Source organism: Lepidochelys kempii, chromosome 15 (assembly GCF_965140265.1).
Source record: "Lepidochelys kempii isolate rLepKem1 chromosome 15, rLepKem1.hap2, whole genome shotgun sequence".
Taxonomy (NCBI): domain Eukaryota; kingdom Metazoa; phylum Chordata; order Testudines; family Cheloniidae; genus Lepidochelys; species Lepidochelys kempii.
In genome coordinates, this window is record NC_133270.1 from 13244930 (window position 1) to 13269458 (window position 24529).

The 24529-nt window shown below is 41.6% G+C and overlaps 1 protein-coding gene across 4 annotated transcripts in view; it reads right to left on the minus strand.

Annotated features, from left to right (window-relative positions):
• Nucleotides 1–317: 317 nt before the first annotated feature.
• The window catches only part of CABIN1 (calcineurin binding protein 1), a 206298-nt gene continuing 182086 nt past the window's right edge, over nt 318–24529 (minus strand). For all 4 annotated transcript variants that reach the window (XM_073312661.1, XM_073312662.1, XM_073312664.1 and 1 more), the window contains exons 35-38: nt 22181–22466; nt 5324–5488; nt 2167–2393; nt 318–1635 (exon numbers count right to left, since the gene is read on the minus strand). In XM_073312661.1, the coding sequence (XP_073168762.1) occupies nt 1492–1635; nt 2167–2393; nt 5324–5488; nt 22181–22466 (822 nt within the window). In that variant the 3' untranslated portion in view covers nt 318–1491. The remainder of the gene's footprint in view (nt 1636–2166; nt 2394–5323; nt 5489–22180; nt 22467–24529) is intronic.

Genomic DNA, 24529 nt, shown 5'->3' on the forward strand with positions numbered 1-24529 from the left:
TTAAGAGGGCTCTTCGGTGTTACAATAATACAAATAATATCCCAGATATGTCATGAAAAAATTTTAGAATGGATTTTGTAGCAGGGTTTCCTGTGGCTGCATGTTTGGCAACATTGTCTGAACTGGCCTTGGTCAGTTCTTGAGGAGATGGAGATGTGAGACCAGGTGTATTTAAGATGGATTTGTGGCCAGTCTTTACAAAATAATGGATCCCCCCCCCGCATCCCTCCTCTAACCACAAAGGGCACCTGTTTCCAGAATCATGGGAGGATGAACAGATGTCCTGCTCTTTCCAACTAGCAGTTAAGAGAGGCAACTGTGAGTACATTTTAACTTTATTAGAAAAAATGTTTATACAAAGCTCCGCACTGCACAAAAACACACCTCCCCCCAAACACAAAGAGCAATCTAACATGGCAAGCTGTATGCATATTATATATGTGGCATGTATATATTTTTTGCATGGTTTGCATTCATTATTTTACAAAGTTAACATTCAGTAGAAAAAGATGCTGTTTGTTACCATTATTTTCCCATATAAATAACTGTGAGCAATCCCTCTTCAGATAGATAAAAAACACCTTTTCGTGTCATTCTGTAAAAAACAGACTGAAATGGTATTGAAATCTATAACATTCCCCAATATCACCATAAAAATATCATCTAGCCCCTGGCCCAAAATGCTTGTCCAAGGCAATTAGAAGAGAAGGGACCATAAGACAATGCTGGAAGATGTGTCTTCAGTCCAGTTCTTTGAGCCAACATTCAGGTAAATAATATTTTATTAGACTTAACACTTAAGGGTGAAATGAGCACAATTTGGGAGGGACAAAACTTCTGCCCACATTGGAAACCCAACTTCCTGGTTATCTGTCATCCAGCCAACTTCTGACATGTCCTGTGGCTGTGCCAAGAAGCCAAACACTCACCAATTCTCTCCAGAAGGCATAGGAAATCAGTGATGGCAGGAGAAACCTTTGCTGGTTTGCCAACTTCTTCCCTCCACTCATCTTTGCTGGAGATGCTGGAAACACAGAGCAGGAGCCTGGGCTGCTAAATTATCTGGAGGAAAAGTCAACTAGGGAGAAATGCTAAAAGACAGCTAAAGGGAAGGTTTAAAGAAAAAGCCACTGGAATGGCTCCCAAGGATCTGGTTTGGAGAAGCAAGAGCAAGTAGAAAGAAATGCTTGCAGCTCACAAGACTGGCTTTACTGGAGTTTAAAGGTGGTGTTTTGGTCCAGATGAATTAACTGGCTGGTGACCAATCATTCTTTCCATCAAGCACCATGATAGGTAGAATGGAGAAGTTTTTGAAGGCAATACAGAGGCAGTGATGGTGGTGAAGATAATGGAGGTGAATGACAAAATGCTGATGAAGATTAATTGGAGGACAATGCCAACGAAGAGCAAGATGTACTGTCTGGCAGAGATGCTGGCAACAGAAGAATGGTTATATGGTTGGTGTTGTTGGTGATGACCACTGCAATCTATTTATATGTCCATGTAGTCGTCATCTTCATCAGTATCACTCTCCAGTGAGGACTCTTGGCTTGAGGTTTCTAAGATCTCCAATGCTGGCTGACAAAGACTCTCCTTCTTTACATTTGCTGCAGACTGAGCAGACAAAATAGCAGACTGACCCAAAGAAAAAAGAAAAAAGAGAAATATATTGCTGAATAGTTAGAATAAACCCACGATCACAGGGCTCAAAGACAAATGTCTGCTATTCCTCAACATGTATGAGTCTCCTTATTTGTAAAACTTTGTGTGTCCCAGCTTGCGGCTCCATAATACTGAATCATCAGTAAGCTTCCTCACAGCCAGTACTCCTGAAGTTCTCTCTATAATAAGACACAGACTGGAACAGCTGGGATATCCCAATCAGACTGCATTTCTACTTCGTCCTTTTTCATGACTACTGCTAGGACTGCAGTAGCTATGAACTCCTGCAAGCACTGGGACCATGATATCTATGAGCTCACCTACAGCCTACACTTCACTAATCCTTAAAGTAACTCCACTTGGGAGCAGCTAGGGCCTCATACCATCATACCTCATCTCCTGTGATGAGCTGGGGACAGGAGAAGTTGTTCCAATGACATGAAAAATCTCATTTTAAAGGGAGAATTAAGGTAAAACCCAAACATGACCTTTTTCTTGAATTACCTTTAATTTTTGCTTTGTCTCTTCTGAAATGCTGCCCTTTGGAGAAAGTAAGGTTGGTGTTGGTGGGGTGACAGTGATCTCAGGTGGAAATTTGGTGATAGATGAAGGGATAAAAAGCTTTGGCATAGTGGGCAGAATGCGGGTTTTTACTCTGGTGCTGTCTGCTTTGTTCTGCTGGCTTCCCAAGGAATGTGAATTGGAACTGACTTCTGGCTTGGAACTGGAGGCTGAGGAGAAAAGAATCAGGAAGAGAACTTCAGGGGTTTTCCATGCTTACATATGTCACAGGATAGAAAACAATATCTTAGTTAAAAAGAAATCATCTGAGCCAGTCATATATTTCACTGCAAAGATTTTTGTATGAAGACTCAGAAATGGAAAAGGAAATGGAAGAGCAGGAGGAGATGCAAAGTGCTAGAAACCGATTCAGGATTCTGCAGTTCATGCTCTAGGTAACAGCAAAAAGGCAGTGACATTTCTTGAGACACACAATATCTCAAGCTTTCCTTGACAAGTACAATACTTGGCAAATGTAATCTTGCCCTACTCACATCCATTCAAAATGCCACTGCAAAATTACTTTTCCTAGACGAGAGGTGGGCAAACTATGGCCTGCGGGCCATCCTGCCCAGCCCCTGAACTCCCAGCCAGGGAGGCTCACCCCTGCTGTTCCCCCTCCCCTGCAGCCTCAGCGTGATGCACCACCAGTGCTCTGGCCGCATGACTGGCTCTGGCCAGGCAGCAGGGCTTTGCTGCTCTGAGCAGCATGTTAAGGAGGGGGTTGGATAAGGGGCAAGGGGTTCCAGGGGGCAGTCAGGGGACAGGAAGCAGGAGGAGTTGGATAGGTGTAGGAGTCCCGGGGGGGCCTATCTAGGGGCAGGGGTGTGAATAGAGGTCGGGGTAGTCAGTGGACAGGGAGGTTGGATGGGGGTGGGGTACCGGGGGGCAGTTAGGGGTGGGGGTGTGGATAGGGTTTGGGGCAGTCAGGGGACAGGGAGAAGGGGGGGTTGGATAGGGGCTGGGATACTGGAGGGTGGTTAGGGGCCAGGGTCCTGGGAGTGGGTAGTCAGGGGACAAGGAGTGTTGGATAGGTCAGGGGTTCTGAGGGGGGCGGGAAGTGGGAGGGGGCAGAGAGGGGGCAGGGGCCAGGTTCTTTGGGGAGGCACAGCCTTCCCTACCCGGCCCTCCATACAGTTTCGCAAAGCCAATGTGGCCCTCGGGCCAAAAAGTTTGTCCACCCCGTCCTAGACCATCACTTTGATCATGTCATTCCTCTCTTTGAAGCCCTCCACAGGCTCCTTCTTCTCTATTGCATCAAACTTAAGCTGCCTGTCAAGACCACTCCCATGGTCTACCCTGTGCAACCTATCATCTCTCATTCACTGTTGAGGTGTTGACTCCCACCTCAAATCAGCCAGTGGTGCCCGCATCCATTGTCTGCTTGTTCAAACAAGCACCTTATTCCATTTTGCCTCTTCCGCTTAGGAGGAGCTCCCTGTAAACATCTGCACAGCTACATTATCTTCCTGTCTCACTGTTTCTTTGTACTCTCCCCATCTGTCTTGTCTGTATCCAACTGTTGTCTTCTCTTACGCTTAGACTGTAAGCTCTTTGGAGTACAAACTATCTTTTTGTTGTGTGCTTGCATAGCACTTAGGCACTGTGGGGCCCTGATCTATGATTAGAACTCCTAGGAGCTACAGTAATACAAATTAAAATAATATTTCTGTAATAATGATCAGTACAAGACATTGTCTCTTAGCTGACCTATTTAGTCCATAGAGAGGAGAGAGACCAATAGAGATTTCTCAGCCATACTGCTACTCGTTCTATATGGAACGATGACAAAAAACACTCCATCAAAAACAACAAACCAATAAAATCAAATTATGCAAGTCTGATCCCACAATGTGAGCCTCTGTAAGGGGTACAATAACAAGAGGTACTCCAACCTCCTGCTCTTCAAACTAAACACTTTCAGCTCTAGAAACCTGTAAAGCCAGGGCAGTTTTATTGGGATTAGGCAGGGCTATTTAATCAGAGCCAAATGGAACTCCACTTACGAATGCCTGACAGGAAAGCAGACACATCATCACCTATAAAATGATGTAAAACTGAATTTGGTGTCTCCTTAATACTGCAGAGGATCATCAGATCTGCCACTCTCAGTCAGACCTGAGGTCCTTCTATAGCATAGTATTTTGTCTCCAAGTGAGGACAGTGCCAGATGCTTCAGAGGAAGGTGCAAGAAACACTACAATAGGCAAACGCAGGATAATCTGATTCCCATGTAGGTATCATCTTATTATTTATATTTGTATTACTATAGCACCTAGGAGCCCTAATCACGGACCAGCACCCCAAAGTGCTCAGTGCTGTACAAACACAGAACAAGAAGTCAGTCCCTACCCCAATCCCTAACAGTTAGAGAGACAGGCTTAACCCCTGAAGCATGAGGCTTTATATTCCTTCCAAAACCTTTTTTTAAAAAAAGCATTAACTGTTATAACTATGAATATTCTTGTTATCCACATAAATGTCCAATCTCTCTTTGAATTTTGCTGAAAATCTTTTTCCACGAGGCAGGTACTCCAGCTGTTTAATTAGAAGAGAAGAGTCATGGAAAAAATAAAGGTAATAAATGTGAATTTCCGATTTTGCTTTCAAATTGTATCCGATTTATCTGGGACAGTGGAGGAATCCTGTTAGGAAAGTGCCTAACTGATGCAGTGACAAAAGGATTAGACATGTAAGCTCCTCTGGATTTGGTATACTGCAGATCTTAGGTGATCTCAGTAAGCTTTTTACTTTTTAAACTGACTATTATTTTAAAAGCAGTACAGACTACAGAGTAAGGGCCAGGTACAATGGTGCTTTGTGTTTGGCTATGCTGCCACGGGTATTCAGCATGCAAGTCATATGCCAAAGAGAATTGCCACTGAAGAATTATAAGGTACTTCTCCAGGAAGCTGGGCCATTGCCATGAATGTCCATAAAATCTGGAAGACTGAAGGCATGGAGAGAAGGCTGGGGAAAGCATAGCCCCTGCTGGGTACAAGATTGCTACAGATGGATTTATTGCTCATTAAAACAAACTTTCACAAATTAAACCAAAAGAAAGACCATTTGGCTTCTATGGAGAATGGAACATTCTTACCTTGGGTACAGATATGTCCTGAGCTTGTGCTGGTCACTGATTCCACTTGCCAGCATGCAGCCTCAGCTGACGGAGCAACAGTAGCCATTTTCATCTGTTGGCAAAGTCGGGACTCTTGCTGCTGAAATCCAAGCCCTTCCAAAGGTCCTTCCAGCTCCTCCTCCTCTTCATTAACAAAAGATAATTCACAGATTAAGAGATTTTTCTGATCCCTTTCTTAATTCTAATTATTTTGTGTGTATCTTATAACTGGTGGGCATTTCATTACTCTGCCACTATTCAACAACACCATGATTGAAAATTAAATACTGGGAATTTAAAGTGGCAATATTACAATTCTGACACTTGGTACCATCAATTAAAGCACAGATTTTCATGAAGCCTTTAAAAACATAGCATTTTTAAAAGTTGGATGGAACACTGTGCGATAAATAATTCTCGCATATGCAAAGGCACATCCATGTACCAAGTGAATTCCCTAAACGTGTATATGTGATCACCAACCTCTGAGACCTGGGGATTGGAACTCCTGTCATAAGCACCGTTACACAGACAATTCAGAGATATAATAGTTGGCTGGAGTGCCATGCCAGCACTGATCCAAGAGATTTATATCTGATTATTGGTGACAAAAGATAGATACTATATTAAAAACCTCCTTAAAGCAAGCTATAAGGTTTATTTATTATGAGTATCTAGACACAGTGGAAGCAGCAGCTTGGCTTATCCTATTTGGAGACGAAGAATTATAGTTAAATGCTCAAACTTTAGCGACATGGTCAATCTTGCCCATATGCTCCGGGTTTAGCGGATCGCCATATTTGGGGTCGGGAAGGAATTTTCCTCCAGGGCAGATTGGAAGAGACCCTGAAGATTTTTCGCCTTCCTCTGTAGCATGGGGCACGGGGCACTTGCTGGAGGATTCTCTGCTCCCTGAAGTCTTTAAACCATGATTTGAGGACTTCAATAGCCCAGACATAGGTGACAGGTTTTTTGCAGGAGTGGGTGGGTGAGAGAGATTCTGTGGCCTGTGTTGTGCAGGAGGTCAGACTAGATGATCATAATGGTCCCTTCTGACCTTAATATCTATGAATCTACGAATCTATGACATATCTACTGTAGTTTTACTAATGCGTTTTTTTAGATCAACGCATTGTGAAATTCCCAGAGTCTGGCATTCAAAAGTATATACACGTACAGCTCAAATCCTTATAGTGTGTGTACTGGTTTGCACACTCTCTTTCTCTCTTCCCAACCCCCACACATACCCACGCTAATTTATATTAGAAAAATATTTTACTGAATGTAAATATAGATTCCAAGGCCAGGACTGCATGTTTGACATGAGTAGTATAATTTTCACTGACTACCATGAGACCCTGATCATAGTCCTTTCTGGAAAGGACAGGCTGAAATAGCTAGCTGTGAGCTTTCTTAGATTCACTAACTGATAATGGTTACTATCCAAGGAACATCTATTTCAACTTGCCACATTTATGGAGAAAACAGTATTTTTGCAATGAGAAAATCACTTTTCCATCTCCATCCAATGTAGCTAAGATCTCACAATCTGTTACACTGAGGTTCTGCTGCTTGATTCTTGCCTTTGCAGCAGGAGTTTGAAAGGAAGGTTTTATGGCTGAAGAACAACCTGCCAACTCTATTAAAAGGAATACCTAGCTACCTGGGATTCCGTATCTAGGTAGAATTCTTCAAGGAGTTACATTTCCTAAATTTCTTGAACACAGTTTGTGAGAATAAGTTTATCAAGCCGGGTGGTGATGAAATTATTGCACTTGCAAATGCTAATTGGTGAAAAAAAGAAATGTCACCTAAACTTATGCCTGCTAGTCTGTATAAGCCTGAGAATCAACGAGTTTGCAGGCAGAAAATTCTATAACAATTCCATCATATGAATGTTCAGATATCAGGTGAAACACAGTCAGAATGTATTCTGTGATGCTCCACTCATCGTCAACCATAAAGCAGAAAGGTCTGAAAAAGAGGAATATGTTCACTCATTTCAGCACTCTACTCCATATTCCTTCCTGCATCGTACTCTGTGCAGTGTTGTTGGTCCCAGGATATTAGAGAGATAAGGTGGGTGAGGTAATATCTTTTATTGGACCAACTGCTGTTGGTGTGAGACTGACAAGCATTTGAGTTACACAGAGCTCTTCTTCTGTACCTTATCCTGTATGGCAGCACATATAACATTATAACAAAGGTAACATATATCCTATGACAAAGATAAAAAAAATATATTTGATAACAGTCAAATATAAATACGCTTTGTGTGAACAGATAAGAAGAACCTGAAACAATACCAAAATGGAGTGTTTAAGCTACAGGGATCCTGAAGAAACACAATTCAGCTTTTTTAGTTTAAGAAACAGAGTTAGAGAGACATCTGTGTTACTATTTCCCAAACTTCCTAACTTGGATTCTCTCTACACCAGGTGTAAGTGTGGTTTAACAATAAGCAAGAGTACCAGAGGCTGTGTACCAAAAGAACAACAGCCCTGAAGTGGACTGAAGACAGGACGAATGCCCTCTATGCTGCTGGCCTCTGAGGATAAGCTGTGGGCTAGACACTGTAGACTTCCAGAATCAAATGATTGCAAAAAAAATTCTTCTGACTCTGAGGTAGAGAGGAAGGAACAGCCCAGCCTCCCCAAAAGAGAAGCAGGAGAACAATGACAATTTTGAGGGATTATACTGTACAACAGACAGGCTATCAAATCCCACCTTGCTGCTGCAACATCTCAGATGACAGATTTTAAAAATTTGGGATAAGCATAAAGTGGTCTTTATTCACCTAGGTTTGCCATCTACTGTTCCTTTCATTAGATAAAATACTACATATGAGTGTGCTGTAAATCCTGTAACTAAACTGTATCCTAAGAAGAAATCGCATGTAACTGACTGCTAAGCCATATCAGGGGCTTAATAAGTCAGCAACTAATTTAAGTTTACCACTCATTCACATTAAGAGCTGTGATTTGTGTTATTGCTTAATGACTGAATACTTATCCTTTAATGCTGATTATTTGCTTTGTTTGATTATAAGGTATTTCATTGTTTGGACTGATTTGCTATGTTTTGAGTCTAACTAGATTGTGTCACGTGACTTGATTGATTGGGTCTTCTGAGCAATCAAATTTTAGCCTAATGGTGCTAGCTTGAAATATACATAGTCTATCAGTGTACCCATCCCATATTCAATAATCTGCTTTATTAATTTCTTTTGAAAATGTCTTGTATATCTAGTTTTACAGAATAAGATCAGATTTCACTTGAATAAAATTAGATTTAATTTGTCAGCTCCCTTTCACTCTTAAGAGAATACAAATGAAAGGACATAAATCTGATAACTCTAAATATGAATTTTTATTGAGACCTTTCTGGAAACAGCGATTTCTAATATAATATTGTAATGAATGCTCCAGACAACCAGAACAAGGAGTCAATGTCAAGTTAATCAATCAATAACTCGACTCTCAGAGGTGTTAAATGCCCAGTGACTGAATTATGCCCCTATATTGGCTGAGATTCTTTATTCTCTTGTGACTATGATGTGTTGTGCCATGGTTACTTGAGAGAGACATCTTTTTTTCTAAGTTTAAAAACTGAATTTACAAACAAAATACTAAGAACAATTCACTTAACCTGTGGTCTCACTGCACGCAGGTGTGTACACATACATATACAAATGTCCCTGTCATAATTTGTACCAATGATACTTCAATATAATGTGGAGTTATTCACTACATTTCTTCTCCTTGAACAGACAGAAAAAGCAAGAGACTGTAGGATAAACAAAAAAAGACACACACGCAATTCAATTTTCTCCTATCCACTTAAAACAGATTCTGAAGAAAATATCACGGTACTTGCCTTTGTGGAAGACACTGTTACAGCCCCGATGAACATAATGTCCTAGTTCTTCTTATAAAAACTTTCCCCAGGGAGGCAAGGACTCCACTAAGTCATGAGCTACAATATTCTGCATCAGCACAACAGCACAAGGAAATCGATACAGCACAGTCTAGAGGTGTTCAGAAGCTCATTTTTAGTCCTGTTCAACTAGATCTTTCTATATTACACAGTACTGGTACAAGCCTGGTACATTTTCAAACGTTAGTTCTATAAACCCAGCTTCAAAATAAAATCAGTTTTCGAAGACATTAAGAGGAGATGCAATAGCCACCCATCCCTGGGCAGAAGATGGGACAGATACAGTACAGAGATTTATTTGGCACTCAAACACTGTAGTGCAACTTGTGAACTGTAAGCACAATGGGAAAACACAGATTTGCAACACAGAACATTTATGTTAATATTTAAACAGAAAAGTTCATGTCTGTCCGAGCAAAATGGAGCTGAATAAGATAAAATTTTTGCGTACCCCTTCCCAACAGCGCTCTATTATACATAATATAACATACACAATAGAAAGAGGCACATCATACCTTTCAGCATCTCCCTGCTTTAGTGAGGAGGAAACAAGCTGAAAACAATTCAGTGCAACAACCTACTCCAGCTTTCCTCTCCAACCTCTTTCCACTTGTTGCCAGGGTAACCAGTGTTTGCAGATGCCTATAGCGGGCGCCTGGGTTCATGACTTCATTATAGTTAACATTCTCTCTCACTGCCTCTCTTTATACAGAGAACTCATTACATACATATATACACAACTGTAGATATATATATTATACACTTCCAGTGAGCATCATATATACAAATACGACACATTATTTTGCTAATCTAACATGTATACAATGAAAAAATGGCAAATATTCTCCCTGCATTTTACAGATGCACAGAAAGTTTACAAGCAGAGGGGCTGTAAGTGATAAATTGCTGCCCTGCTCTCCTTGTGCTCTGTACAGTGTCATTTGATTTCCTTGTACCGTCAGGTATTACAAGAGACCAACACTATAATGTTAATCAGAATCAAACACCTGCCTTTATTTATTCACAAAAACTGACAAAACAAACTGGATAATGAGACTAACACCTTAAGCAAATGCTTTCCAGCTGTTCAAGGAGGCAACTATTAATATATACACACATAAAGGCATATTAAGGACTAAAAGAGAGGGAGAGAAAGAGCAAAATATCATCTCATCATAGGAAAGATGAAAGAGCTGAGCTCTGAACTCGAACTCCAAAACAGATTCATACCTGGGTTTCCAAAAGGCATGACTGGGAGAAACCCCACGGCCAAGAGTATCAAATGCTTAAGTAGACAATACAAAAAACCCTTCAAGTATTGTGTTATGAAAGGAAACACTAGAAACTATAATACTATTAAGTAGTCCTATAGCACTTTTATATCATAAAAACACTTTAGACACAGTGAAGACCCAATTCTGCAATCTTTGCTTGTACTGAATAGCACTCACATAATTAGTCTCAGTGACCTCAATGGGTTTAATTGCATGCAAGTACCACTCTCAGCTCGAGCAAAGGGTTACAGAATCGAAGCTTAATTCACCATGCAAAGTAGGTAAGTATTGCTATCCCCATTTTTCAGATGGTGCATAGACATGGGGACAAAGCCTCTGCTCTGAACTCCATGCCCCCATTTCCACCTCTTCCAAAAAAAAAAAAAAAAAAAAGGTGGTGGTGGGGGAAGTGCTCAGTGAGTCTTCAAAGAGCTGTGCTAGTGTTTAAGGATGTGGACACTATAGAAAATCTTTCTGCATCCTGCCTACCCTCAGCCTGAAGAGAGGAGAGGAGAGCTCCATGCCTATAAAAGGGAAAAGAGTTAAGTGCTCCACAGAGAGTAAAGGAACATGTCCAAGACCAGACAGCAAATAAGTCACAGAGGTAGGATTAGCATTTTGGTATTTCTGGCTGACGGTATTGTGCTTAGTTTAGTCTATGCTGCTTCTCTAAAGGGAACAATATTGTACCTGCAGGGAAATGGATTAGATGACTTAATAGGGCTTTTGTATCTCTAGGAGTCTAGGTCTTTAGCACGAAGACCCACTTAAATACACAGAGTGGAGAAAGTTATATTGGAACAGATGAAGAGAAAAAAAATGTTGCATGTGGAAGCAAAAAGAGGGCTTAAAACCACTGTGATGGAGATCAGTGCACAGACGGTGACCAAAATGACAAGTAATGAGTATCTGAACAGAAGTGCAGCGTGCAAGAAACTAGATCCAACAATGAAGCACAAAGCCACAGTGATAAAAATTCCTTTTGGAGAAACCTGGAACAAGGTAAAAAGTTTTGGAACAAAGTTCTGTGACCTGACTGAATGAAAGATGCTCAGATACCATCATGAAGAGAATACTGCACGCTAATGGAAAGGTGAGAGTATCTATATCTAGGTCTCTGAATACTTAGAAACTCAGATGCACATGGGGGAAGGGGAAATCCTAAAAAAGAACGTTTTGTTCCCCAAATACCTTTTCTTTTATTAAACTTTTAAATCTGTTTTTAAATATTTTTTGAAGACTAAAGTTTGGTGTCCAGTTCCATGATTTCTTTACAATGCCATTTAAAAAACAGTAAGCTAACTGATTTTTGCGTCTTAACTAAAACTTGACTTGACTCGGCAGTAGTTAATAACTTGGGGAGAACAACATTGTACTCAGCTCTACTAGAGTACAGCAGCAGTTTTTCATTTGTAGTCCATTGCTGATGAATTTGATGTACGTTAATCTGTTGGATAGGTCCCTCAATGGCGATTAGCCAGGATGGGCAGGGATGGTGTCCCTAGTCTCTATTTGCCAGAAGCTGGAATTGGGCAATAGGAGATGGATCACTTGATGAATATCTGTTCTGTTCATTCCCTCTGGGGCACCTGGCATTGGCCACTTGGTCTGACCCAGAATGGCCGTTATGTTCTCTGAATGTAATAGCTGCCTGGAAAAAGCCACAAGTCTCTCCCTTCTCTGACAATATTTAATCCTTTCTTGTCCCCCGAGCCAGTTAAACACAGTAGAGGTTAGTGAAAGCTACCATTAGATCGATGAGTGGTTAAAAAAAGCATTGTATAAATAAGTTATGCAATAGCTGTGGAGTAGATTTTCAGCTAGGCCTCTATTCAGCCTTCACTATGGTTAAGAGGCGCACTTGCAGGCGATCACGCCTACTAAAATTTCTATCACTTGCATGTGCACAGTTGTTATTTCATTTGCAACAGTATAACAGCAATGTGAATGTAAGAGTTAGCATTTGCACTCAAAAACACCATTGACCTCAATGGATTTTGTGGGTGCAATTACTAACATTTCAATTAACAAGGGTGTTACACCATTTAAAGGGTGCATGCAAAGACTAGCGTACTTGCATGTTTGCAATTTTGCACACAAAAAAGAGGTGGCCAACAACTGAAAATTTAGCCCATAGTATAAATCTGAAATGTATGTACAGTCAGAAGTCCATATGAAATGTCTCACTACCCACTCCTCTTAGATCATCACCCTGTCTCAGCAAGATACATCCCAATATCTATCATCACAATTTAGTATACTGTACGTCTATCTTTGTTGCTTTAATTGTATGTATACATACACATAACAGATCTCATACACAGGTTTAATTTTATCAAAGGATTCTGGAGACACAGTTTGTAATATATATCATACAAGTGGAATTCAAATGGTAGCTATCAGAAAAAGAAAGGCAGTAAAGCCACTACATGGACTGAAATGTTTTTGGCATTAACGTATCATGCTAGCTGGCTAACTCAAATTTGCTGTACTCCAAATAGGTATATCGTGAGGAGTAGGAGGAGGGAGAGAACATATCCAATCAAGCGATCAGGTTTCAGAGTAGCAGCCGTGTTAGTCTGTATTCGCAAAAAGAAAAGGAGTACTTGTGGCACCTTAGAGACTAACCAATTTATTTGAGCATAAGCTTTCGTGAGCTATAGCTCACTTCATCGGATGTATTCAGTGGAAAATACAGTGAGGAGATTTATATACACACAGAACATGAAAAAATGGGTGTTTATCATGCACACTGTAAGGAGAGTGATCATTTAAGATGAGCTATTACCAGCAGGACAGTGGGGGGGGGAGGGGAGAGAAAACCTTTTGTAGTGATAATCAGGGTCATTTCCAGCAGTTAACAAGAACGTCTGAGAGGGGGGGAATAAATATGGGGAAATAGTTTTACCTTGTGTAAAGACTCAACCACTCCCAGTCTCTATTCAAGTTAATTGTATCCAATTTGCAAATTAATTCCAATTCAGCAGTCTCTCCTTGGAGTCTGTTTTTGAAGTTTTTTTGGTTGAAGAATAGCCACTTTTAGGTCAGGAATCGAGTGACCAGAGAGATTGAAGTGTTCTCCGACTGGTTTATGAATGTTAAAATTCTTGACATCCGATTTGTGTCCATTTATTCTTTTACGTAGCGACTGTCCAGTTTGACCAATGTACATGGCAGAGGGGCATTGCTGGCACATGATGGCATATATCACATTGGTAGATGTGCAGGTGAACGAGCCTCTGATAGTGTGGCTGATGTGATTAGGCCCTATGATGGTGTCCCCTGAATAGATATGTGGGCACAGTTGGCAACAGGCTTTGTTTCAACGATAGGTTCCTGGGTTAGTGGTTCTGTTGTGTGGTGTGTGGTTGCTGGTAGTATTTGCTTCAGGTTGGGGGGCTGTCTGTAGGCAAGGACTGGCCTGTCTCCCAAGATTTGTGAGAGTGATGGGTCGTCCTTCAGGATAGGTTGTAGATCCTTGATGATGCGTTGGAGAGGTTTTAGTAGGGGGCTGAAGGTGACGGCTAGTGGCGTTCTGTTATTTTCTTTGTTGGGCCTGTCCTGTAGTAGGTGACTTCTGGGTACTCTTCTGGCTCTGTCAATCTGTTTCTTCACTTCAGCAGGTGGGTATTGTAGTTGTAAGAATGCTTGATAGAGATCCTGTAGGTGTTTGTCTCTGTCTGAGGGGTTGGAGCAAATGCGGTTGTATCATAGAGCTTGGCTGTAGACAATGGATCGTGTGGTCTGGTCTGGGTGAAAGCTGGAGGCATGTAGGTAGGAATAGGCGTCAGTAGGTTTCCGGTATAGGGTGGTGTTTATGTGACCATCGCTTATTAGCACCGTATTGTCCAGGAAGTGGATCTCTTGTGTGGATTGGTCCAGGCTGAGATTGATGGTGGGATGGAAATTGTTGAAATACTGGTGGAATTCCTCAAGGGCTTCTTTTCCATGGGTCCAGATGATGAAGATGTCATCAATATAGCGCAAGTAGAGTAGGGGCATTAGGGGACGAGAGCTGAGGAAGCGTTGTTCTAAGTCAGCCACAAAAAGGTTTTCTTCCCCCCCCCGACTCTCCTGCTGGTAATAGCTCATCTTAAGCTCACTCTCCTTACAGTGTGCATGATAAACACCCATTTTTTGATGTTCTGTGTGTATATAAATCTCCTCACTGTATTTTCCACTGAATGCATCCGATGAAGTGAGCTGTAGCTCACAAAAGCTTATGCTCAAATAAATTGGTTAGTCTCTAAGGTGCCACAAGTACTCCTTTTCTTTTTGCGAATCAGGTGATCAGTTTGTGCTGTCTGAATGTGAGGCAAGAGGGAATTAAGAGATCCTTCACAAACAGGAAAAACCCCACTGACATTCAAAAGTGAGGCTGTTCTCAGAGTGCACCTGTGGTGAAGAGAGGAAAAAAACCTACATGAAAGGCATGGATCTTAATGGATGAGACAAGGGGAAGTGAGTATACCAAGGCCAAGCTTAGGAGGTGGGTACAGCAAGAGATTAGAAAGAGTAAACACAGACTACTTGTGACTGGCTCAGAAGCTGTCTGATTTATTCCTGCTAGCAAATCCATCTACTGTAAAATCTCACCCTGGAGTACACTACAACTAACAGATACCACAGTGCTTGCCCTATTTCAGAAAACCTTGTGAAAAATGGAGACGAATGCTCAGAAAAAACAGTAAAGGGTCAAGAGAAAAAACGGAAATAAGGGAGGGAGAGATGGAAAATGGAAGTGAGTGAGGGGGACAAGACAACAAAGAAAAGACATAAGGAGTTATAAAAATAGAAAGATTTAAGATGGGATTGCCTACAAAGCTGAAACTCACTCCTGGAAGAGATCTTGTTAACCATGAACCTCAGCAGCTTCAGAATGAAATGCCAAACCCATCTCTTTTGTAGAGCTTACCCAAAATAATATCACATTTTAAAAAAAGAAATAAAGGAAAAAAAGTCCCTAAAAACCAGAAGGCATGCAAGAAAAATGTTTTTTTTAAAAACATGATGCTGTGGGAAGGCTTAGGTTTTGCATTTCACTCAGAAGGAAGACAAGGAGCAAGTTTCAGTTTTTTTGGCCAGTCACTAAGAAAGCTCCATCTTCTTTGCAACCAGGTACCATTCTTAGGTCTGACAGTTCCATTTTCCAGTGGAATATAGCTGTCGATGCAGATAATTGATCACACAGGGTTAGGAAGTCCCCAAGTTAACTTGGTCCTGTCCCAAGGATGGCTTTGAAACAAGGACTGAAACCTTGACTTTAATTCAGCATTCAGAGAAGAGAATGAGAAATGGGGTCATGTGATCTTGGCATTCTGTGTTGGAGAGCAGATGGACTGCTATGCTCTGAACTAAAAGTAGCTTTTACAAAGGTTGGCATTTTGTCCCTGGTTACAGAAAATTACAATAAGCAAACCCAGAAGTCGCTGTGGATCACTGTGGCTAAGTCCAAACAAAACAGAAGGGGGTGCCATCTAATCAGCCATAGATGGAAAAAGGGGATTTTGGGTGGCTGTAGCTATTCAGGTATTCAGAAACAGTGAGGAGTCAAAGTGAACATTTACACTGTGTACTGTATTAATATGAAGGCAGATGCCCTCAATGGAAGGTAAGGTTAAGAGAGTTGGTGAGTTCTCTGAAGTACTTCCCACTCTATTTGCATCACCTCAGTCTTTTCAGGCTTCAGATTCAATCAGCTGCTGTGCATCCAACTGCTGAACTCAAGCAAGTTGAGGACAGCTGGGAAACTGTGCTATTTGTATCTGATGTGAAGGAGACATACAGCTGGGTGTCTTCTGTAAACATCTGGCATTTTAGTCCATGCTGTTTCACAATCTCTCCTTGTTGCTTTATATAGATTTGGATTGAAAAAAAAGACATGAAAAATGGAGGTGGGATCCCTCTGAGAACTCTGGAGATGGAAGAGCAAGTGCCCATTGTGACTCTCTGGGTATTGTCTCAGAGATATAAGTGAAACCATCTTAGCATGATCCTGCTATGTCTCTGAAGTGGGGCAGCAAAATTCCACACCCTGCCATATTAAATGCTGTATTAACATGTGTCAAAGACCTCCCATCCTACAACCACCTTTATTTTGAGCTTCTGCTCTTGAGATTACTATTCCTGCCTGTGACGGGGCGCCCAACCCGCACTGGCTCTGCGAGGATTAAAATCAGTCTAGCGAGGCTGAGTGGCAGGCAACCAAAGGTGTGGTTGCAGGGGAAACAGCCAATTAGGGCAGAAGCTGCAGACAATTAGGGTGAAAGCTGGATCAGCTGATCAGGGCCCAGCCAGCCCATAAGGCTGGATCAGCAGACCAGAGTGAGAGAATCTGCTGCAAGGAGAAGACTGGCTTCCTGGCAGGCTGCCAGGATTTACAGACTCGAGGCCCTGGGAAGAGAGCAAAGGAGCTGGAGCCAGAGGCAGGAGCAGAAGGAACTGAGGCTACGGGAAAGTGGCGCAAGGAATAGAGACAGTGAGCTGGAAGGAAGAGGCAGCAGGAAGTTTCTGTTTGCAGGATCCCTGGGCCGGGGCCCAGAGTAGTGGGCAGGCCTGGGCCCCTTCCCCCCACCCCGGAAGGGGAACCGGATGGTGACACCGCCTGGCTGTGCCATGAAGCAGATGCCAAGAGAAAGGAACCGTAATGGGTCTGCAGGTGGAAGCAGGGAGGGAAGAGCAACCACCACAACAGGGTGCACCTGCTGGGACTGAGCTAATTCCTGAAACACCCAGCAGATGGTGCCAGAGTGGTGGATGACCCCATGACACTGTCAATTATTTCTCATGCTGAATCAAATCTAGTGCCAGTTCCTTCTCTATAGTTATCATCATATTGTCACTCAACCTCCCGGGCCCTATGTAGCCTTCTTCAACCATCGCTGCATCTCATTTACTATATTTCAACAGATATAAAGCTTAAGTACTTCCAGAATCACCACTACATATCTGGGATCAAACTGGGCCCAAATATCTGGGATCAAAGAAGGATATTTATACAGTATGTATGTTGCAATACTTAGACACTACAGAAAGAACTAAGGGTGGAGTATTTGTCTTAACTCTGAATTTCCTAGTTTTGGAAGGGTTATAGCACAGCTTCAATATTTCATAAAAATCTGTTTTGCATGTGAGTAAAGGGGTCATTTACAAGTTTCAGGAAGAATGCATCATGGCAAACTAAAACAATTTCATGTATTTGGAAGTCAAAAGCGATAATGATCTGTACCACTGAGTACTATCACCATAACAGGCAGTAACTAAGGTAGAGGTAAAAATAAGGCAGCTGAAGGCACGTAATTAAATCTTAAAGTCCTTAGTGCATTCTGCTCTAGTCTCACCAGGGGGACCCAGCTCTCCTCCATATACTGCACTGTGACTCCTTTGTGAAGGAATCGAGACCAGAATACAATTGTCAGTGATCTCCTGCTCCTGGGAAGGGGTGTGGATGTGTGTTGGGGGCAGGTTGGGATGAGGGGACAGGGAGGGAGGGCAGAAGGCATGTCAAAAGACTCATAATAAAACAGCAGATTTTCACCAGTTAAAATCTTAACCTTACATTTTAATGCCCTTTAAAAATCTTAGCATTTATTTAGCGGGACAGGATCCCATTTCCCCCTCCGTTCATTTTACATGCAGATCAAGCGCAATAAACTGGCTTCAAGCAAAGTCATCCTCACTTCTGAATAAATCCAGATATGGAAATCCTCACTTTCACCTCCTTGCCTGGATCCATGTTAGTGTTTTCCTGACCACTCCTTCTAATAATCATCACTGGATTAAGAAATGGGGAAAAAAAAGGATACCATCTGGGGAAAAAACCAACCATACTAGTAAGATTTTCAGAGCGATAGAATAGTACAGCTATTGGAATTGTGTGACAGAGCTGGAGAGGGTTTAACCTACTTGACCTATTTTACAGCTCTCCCCGGAGTCAATTCTATGCTGAGCTAAAAAGGCTGGCAGCCCCATGTGAATTTATACCTAAATGTTGGAAGTTTCCATGCTGTCATTAGCACCTGATCACTGGATTTCATCGTCCTGTAGTTTCTGTACTAGGTGCTGTATACCAGTCGCAAGATCTCATTAAAATGTTGACATGGGGAATGACTGGCAGAACACCAACACTGCTTGGAAAATGGTTGTGTAATTCCTTTATGAAGTCATGAAGAATTACAGTAGTTAATACTTGGGGACAGGGAATCCTCCGTGATGGACAAACAGACATGGTGGGGGTATTAAAGTGGCAATTAAAAGGAAAGGCAGGAAGGAAAAAGGGTGAAGAATAAAAAGATTACTTGGAAAATGAGGCAGAGGAGAGACTTTACATAGAAAAGGAGAAATAACGGAGGAAAAGAGGAAAAAAAGGGTAAAACTTATGAATTTAGCAATCATTCTTTAAAAAGTGTGGGTGTGGCTAGAGGGAGGAGTAGAAAGAAAAAAGAAGCAAAGGACAGTAATTGGTGTCACTCTCAGCTAGAGAAACATCTTGTCAGGTGTGTCTGAGATCCAGACAGCCAGAAATGATACATGCACTCAGCACTGAAATGAGAGATGTACAGAGAAAGCCTCTTGATCTTCAGACAGGAGACTTCAGGGCAATAATTTTGGTAGCTAACCCACCCCTCTCCCACCACCAGAAGATGTACAGAAACCATGAAAGAAGCCATCAGAAGCCTCACAAATCCCTAAAAGGCCTAGAGAGTCAAAAGATTAAAATAAATGTTTCTGCCACTGCAGGATGGCTTGGAAAATTAGAGAGAGGAAAGTAGATCAGAAATGCTTATGAGTTTTATGTGTAAAGCAATGGCACACGGGAGCGCTAACCTGCATTGTCATTCCTACCTCTCTGCTCAGTGAGATCACAACAACTTTAAAAGGCAGAGGCTTCATTCTTTTCCTCCTCCAGGGATGGACCTGAATTATTCCCTGCTGAACAAGCCTGGAAAGACATCCCATGATAATACCATATAATTCCATTTCTGGACAAATCTGACTGCAACATTTTCTCCCTCCCCACTACAAAATTTGTGGAGAAGGAATGTGAGGTGATTATAAAATGACTATTAGTGGCGGATGTTAAATTTCAATTTAATCCTGTACTCTCTGAGAGATTAGCTCGTTGGGAAAATTGATTTCTCCCTGGTTTGCTCTTTGTTGCTGATGTATTCAGAAGATTATCTGCATTTAGCTGCCAAGACTGATTACATAAGGAAAAAAAACCATGTACAGTAGGTATGTGCGCATAAACTATACAAAGATACTCAGTCACAAAGCAAAATTTGTTTCAAACAAACCAGTTTGAGACTAGCTCATAAAGTATTGATGATGATGCCTCCAATAGCTTGGCACTACCTTAACACTATTCTGATTTGCTCCATTCTACAATGCCTGGATGGATATATGAGGTTTCATTCTTAACAGTAAACATACCAGGCTTGTGTAGATTTCTCTCTGGCTTTTAATATTATCTGAAAATAGTTTGATTATTTTCTTTAGATATACAGGGGCCAAGTCACTTCTAAAAAAAGAATTTAGGCACTTTTGACCATTATGCCCATAATGTAAATATTCATTTGTGAAACATTCATACTCTACAATAGGGTGGGCAAACTTGGCCGGCGAACCTTTTAAGCCAGCTCATCAGTTCCCGCTGGGGAGTGGGTTCCGGCGCTCCAGCCGCGGCACCGGGTCAGGGGCCACACCATGCGGCATGGCCCCACTCTGGCACTTCAGCTAGGGCGCTGGGGCTTGGCCCCACTCTGGGGCGCAGGGTTGGGAGCCCCATCATGAGCTCCTGGAAGCAGCTGCATGGCCCCACTCCGGCGCTCTAGCAGGGTCGGGGGCCGCTCCACACGTAGGAGCTGGAGAAGGGACATGCCACTGCTTCCGGGAGCCGCTTGAGGTAAGTGTCACTTGGAGCCTGAACCCCTGAGCCTCTGCCCACGCTCCAACCCCCTGCCCCAGTCCTGATACCCCTCCTGCTCTCCAAACCCCTACATCCCAGCCCAGAGCATCGTCCTACACCCCAAACCTCTCATCCCCCAGCCCCACCCCAGAGCACACACCCCCAATCAGAGCCCTCCCCCCCTCCCACACCCTAACCCCAATTTTGTGAGCATTCATGGCCCACCGTACAATTTCTATTCCCCGATGTGGCCCTCCGGCCAAAAAGTTTGTTCAACCCTGCTCTACAGTTTTTTGATTAACTACAATTTTGATTATCTGAGTGCAAGAGAGGACTAAAGAATTTTGAATAATTGTGGGAATTTTCAATATAATTAACAGACATCAAATGACATGATCTTGTTTCAGATGATAATTTTGGATCATTGAGGTTGCACTGTATATATTTCATATAAAAGTCACAAACCTTCAGGGCCAGATTATGCCTTTAAGGCACAGTCCCACATTGGGTGTCTGTATAGCTGGAAGGGGCTAGGCTGTTAACAGAAGCCACAGGAAGAATTGTGGTTGGTTCAGACAGAATTCCTCCTGGAGCTCCGTAGCGTACACTTCAGCAAGAATTCTGCCATCTTTTAAGTGGGTGCATCATTACGCTTCCACACATGAGCACAACTAGGCTCTGCTGGCCAGTACAGAGCAGGCTTGGGCTGGTTCAGCCTTACTTCATGCCCTCTGTGGAGGTTAGTAATACTGAGGGTGCGAGCCCATCACACTCCCTTTGCCTACTGGCCACGCTGTGGCTGGCCTGTGACCAAAAATGCAAGGGTGATAAGACTCATTAAATTCTCTGATCTTGGTTGTCTGTCTAGGACCAACTATATAAAATGGTCCCAAATAAGTCATGTTCTCATGCCAACCAGGGACTCTAAACTGTATGTATTTTGCATCTTTGACCTTCTTATCTGCACCCTGTGTCCTCATCTAACTACATTAGGGCTACAAATATTGTAATTCTAACATTCCAGTCCTCTCAGCCACTGTTTATTCTGCCTCATACAACTATCATTCTGTAGTTACCATGGCTCATTGTAACTAAGTCAACCCTCCATTTTCCAGAGCAGAAATATTTATATCAATAGCATATCTGATGAATATATCTTATAAAATAGTTTCTCTGTGGCATAAAGATGATGCTACCCTACAAAAAAGTTATTAGTACACTACTGTACAAGTTTGGGATTTCTACACACACATACACACAAACACGTGGCAGTGATACCCATATAATAAGTTACATTAATCATGCCCCTTTGACTACTTCACATACACATTGCCGACTAATCCATCTCCACTGGTATTATGTCTAACTTTTCAAACTTCTAAGCAATTTTAAACCACCACTATTTCTTTAAGTCAACTATTGAAAAAATAAATATCTATTTTATACCACAGCAGAGTTAGAAACCCTCCTTTTCAATAAGCTATAGCACTTTTATATTTTACATGTACACTGAGGACAACTCTTTGATCAGTTCCAGTAATATATATGTCCCTTTCAGAACCAGAGACAAATCTCAGTTTGTGTGGCCTCTTGTGTTCTTTTGCATATGGTCTAGCGATTAAAAAATATAACTTGTGGCAGAATTCTGACTTACTTACTATGTGCCCTTGGGCAAGTCAACTAGAGACTGTCAAGACATTTTGTTAGGTGCAGACTTACCATGCGCAATGTAAGACATGCTGGGAGCAGTCTCTGCACTCTGGCGTTGGTGTGGCTCGATGTCCTTGTGTGGTGTGTGCGGTGGGGGCACTGAAGAAGATGCGGAGGAAGAGGAAGAGGAGGAAGAGGATGCTGGCTTGGGTTTGGAATGAAGGTCGTTCAGTTTTAGGAGGTTTTCAGAAGTCACAGTGTCTGGATTTACTGGTGTAGGAGGCAGTGTTGCTGGAAAGAAGCTCTCTTTATTGTCCTTTATATGCTTTGGGGTTGTTGGCGTTTCCCCTATGGACTACATTAAAAAAAGGAAAGATGGTGAGAAAATATGGCCTACTGAGCTCATATGTGTAACCTTATTGAATGGAAACTGCAAGTATTGTGGTCACTTGCATAATGCAAAAAAATAGCATCTCTCTTGTGCACATATATACTAAACATAATAATAAAATCTTTCCCCCAGGTGAGTATTTATCTTCCATACTTTACAGTTCATTTATCAAAGCACCACCTGGAGTACTTATTCATATTCACAGTTATAGTGCTCTAATTGAGCTGCTTTGTATAGAAAGCTCCTTAAGCATAATATACTCAGCGGAACTTTATTATTAAACAGGATGAAATTCAGGAATGTTCCAAACTCCTATGAATAGAAAGAAGCTCTTTCAATTAGAAAGAATTGCTGGCAAACTCTGGGTTTAATCTAGCAGATAGTTAGTGCTTTGGGAAGAATTGAGCTTCAAAACCCCAAATTATTAAAAGAAAATACTGTATGTAAGGCTATGAAAGAGAACAAAAGAAACGAGGAGATAAGAGAGTATTTATATTTGTAAAATAATAAAAATGTGCTTATTCTAAGTGATTATCAATTGTGGCAGCGAGTGAATAATGCTTGAAATGACTGATCTGGAAGCACTCTTGCCTTTGGACCTTAATATGGAGGATAAAATATCAATACTAACAGCTGGGCTCTCGTCCCAAGGGCACAACTAAGAATCTGAAGCATTGCTACTAGTTACGTAACCAAGAGGTGGAAGTGTGATTTAAATTCACCAAGGAAGGGAAAGACAGCTCAAATAAAATAAAACCCCTCCCACATTCCATACCAATAGATATTCTGGTCTTTAATGCTACAGACTACCTTTGTGTTCTTAATAATCTTCATTAATTCAGATTAAGTGGTAATGAACTGGCTAGACAGACTCCAAGCTGCTCACCTGTCAGTCTCATAGGCCCTAAACCACTAAAGTAAAAGGAGATTTATGCCCAGTTCATGCAGTAGGGCCTGTGCCTTTGGAGCAAGAAGATCAAAGTTCTATCTTTGCTACCAATGTTCTAAGGGACCATGGTGTCCTAGGTGTCTACAGATTTGCTACAATGGTGTGAGAAGCAGGGGTTGAACTCCACTGACAGAATCTGGAGTGAATTTGTACCAGAATATCTGTAATATTTAATACATTTAAAATTCAATACTGGAGAGCGCTCTTGGACCTATTTATACTTCGTGTAGTATAACTTCTAAAGTCACTTCTGTGTTATTAGTGCGTATATTTAATCAGTCGCAGTATTTAATGGATATGGTTAAAATCTCACTGCCAATTAATTTTAAAAAAGCTGTTTTTACGTCATAATTGCCATACTGGATCAGATAAGATCTATTGTGCCTCTAGCAATGTCCAGTTTCTGATGGTTTAGAGGATGTAAAAACTCATAACGCACCTAATTTATGAGATTCTGTACACAGAAGACAAATTTCCTGCATACATAATGTCCTAAATTCTGAAACTAGTATAGACAACTGAAGATGCTATTGACAGTCAAAGTTATCCAAATATTAAAAAATCCAGGCACACTATTAGTAATAAAAAAACCCTTACATTTATATAGGTAGTGAGCACAGAGAGAGGAATGAGAATGGAGGAGTGACAAAAAAAGAGGACAGGTAGGGACTAAATTAGTAAATGGATTGTAGGAGACACGCAGCTTATATGACTGGTGGGAAAAGGAGTGCATGAATAGAAAGGTCAGAGAGAAGGAAAAGGCAAGATTTGGGGACATACAAGAGGTAAAGGAGAAAACAGATGGTGAGGCAAGAAGAAACAGAAAGAGAAAGGTACATGAAAGAGGAGTCACTGTCAGATTCCCATATAACACTTAATTGGAGCTTGAAGGAAACCACTGTGAAAGCTGAATATAGTAAGGTTTTTAATTGCAGATGAATGGGTGTGTAGGGCGGGGACAGAGCTTTGACTGACATAATCCATGCATGTATAAAAGGCCAAATTCATACCTACTAAATCTGAAGTCAACAGGAATATATTTGGCCCAGTGTTTTTCAAGTTGTTCGTTCATGTAAAA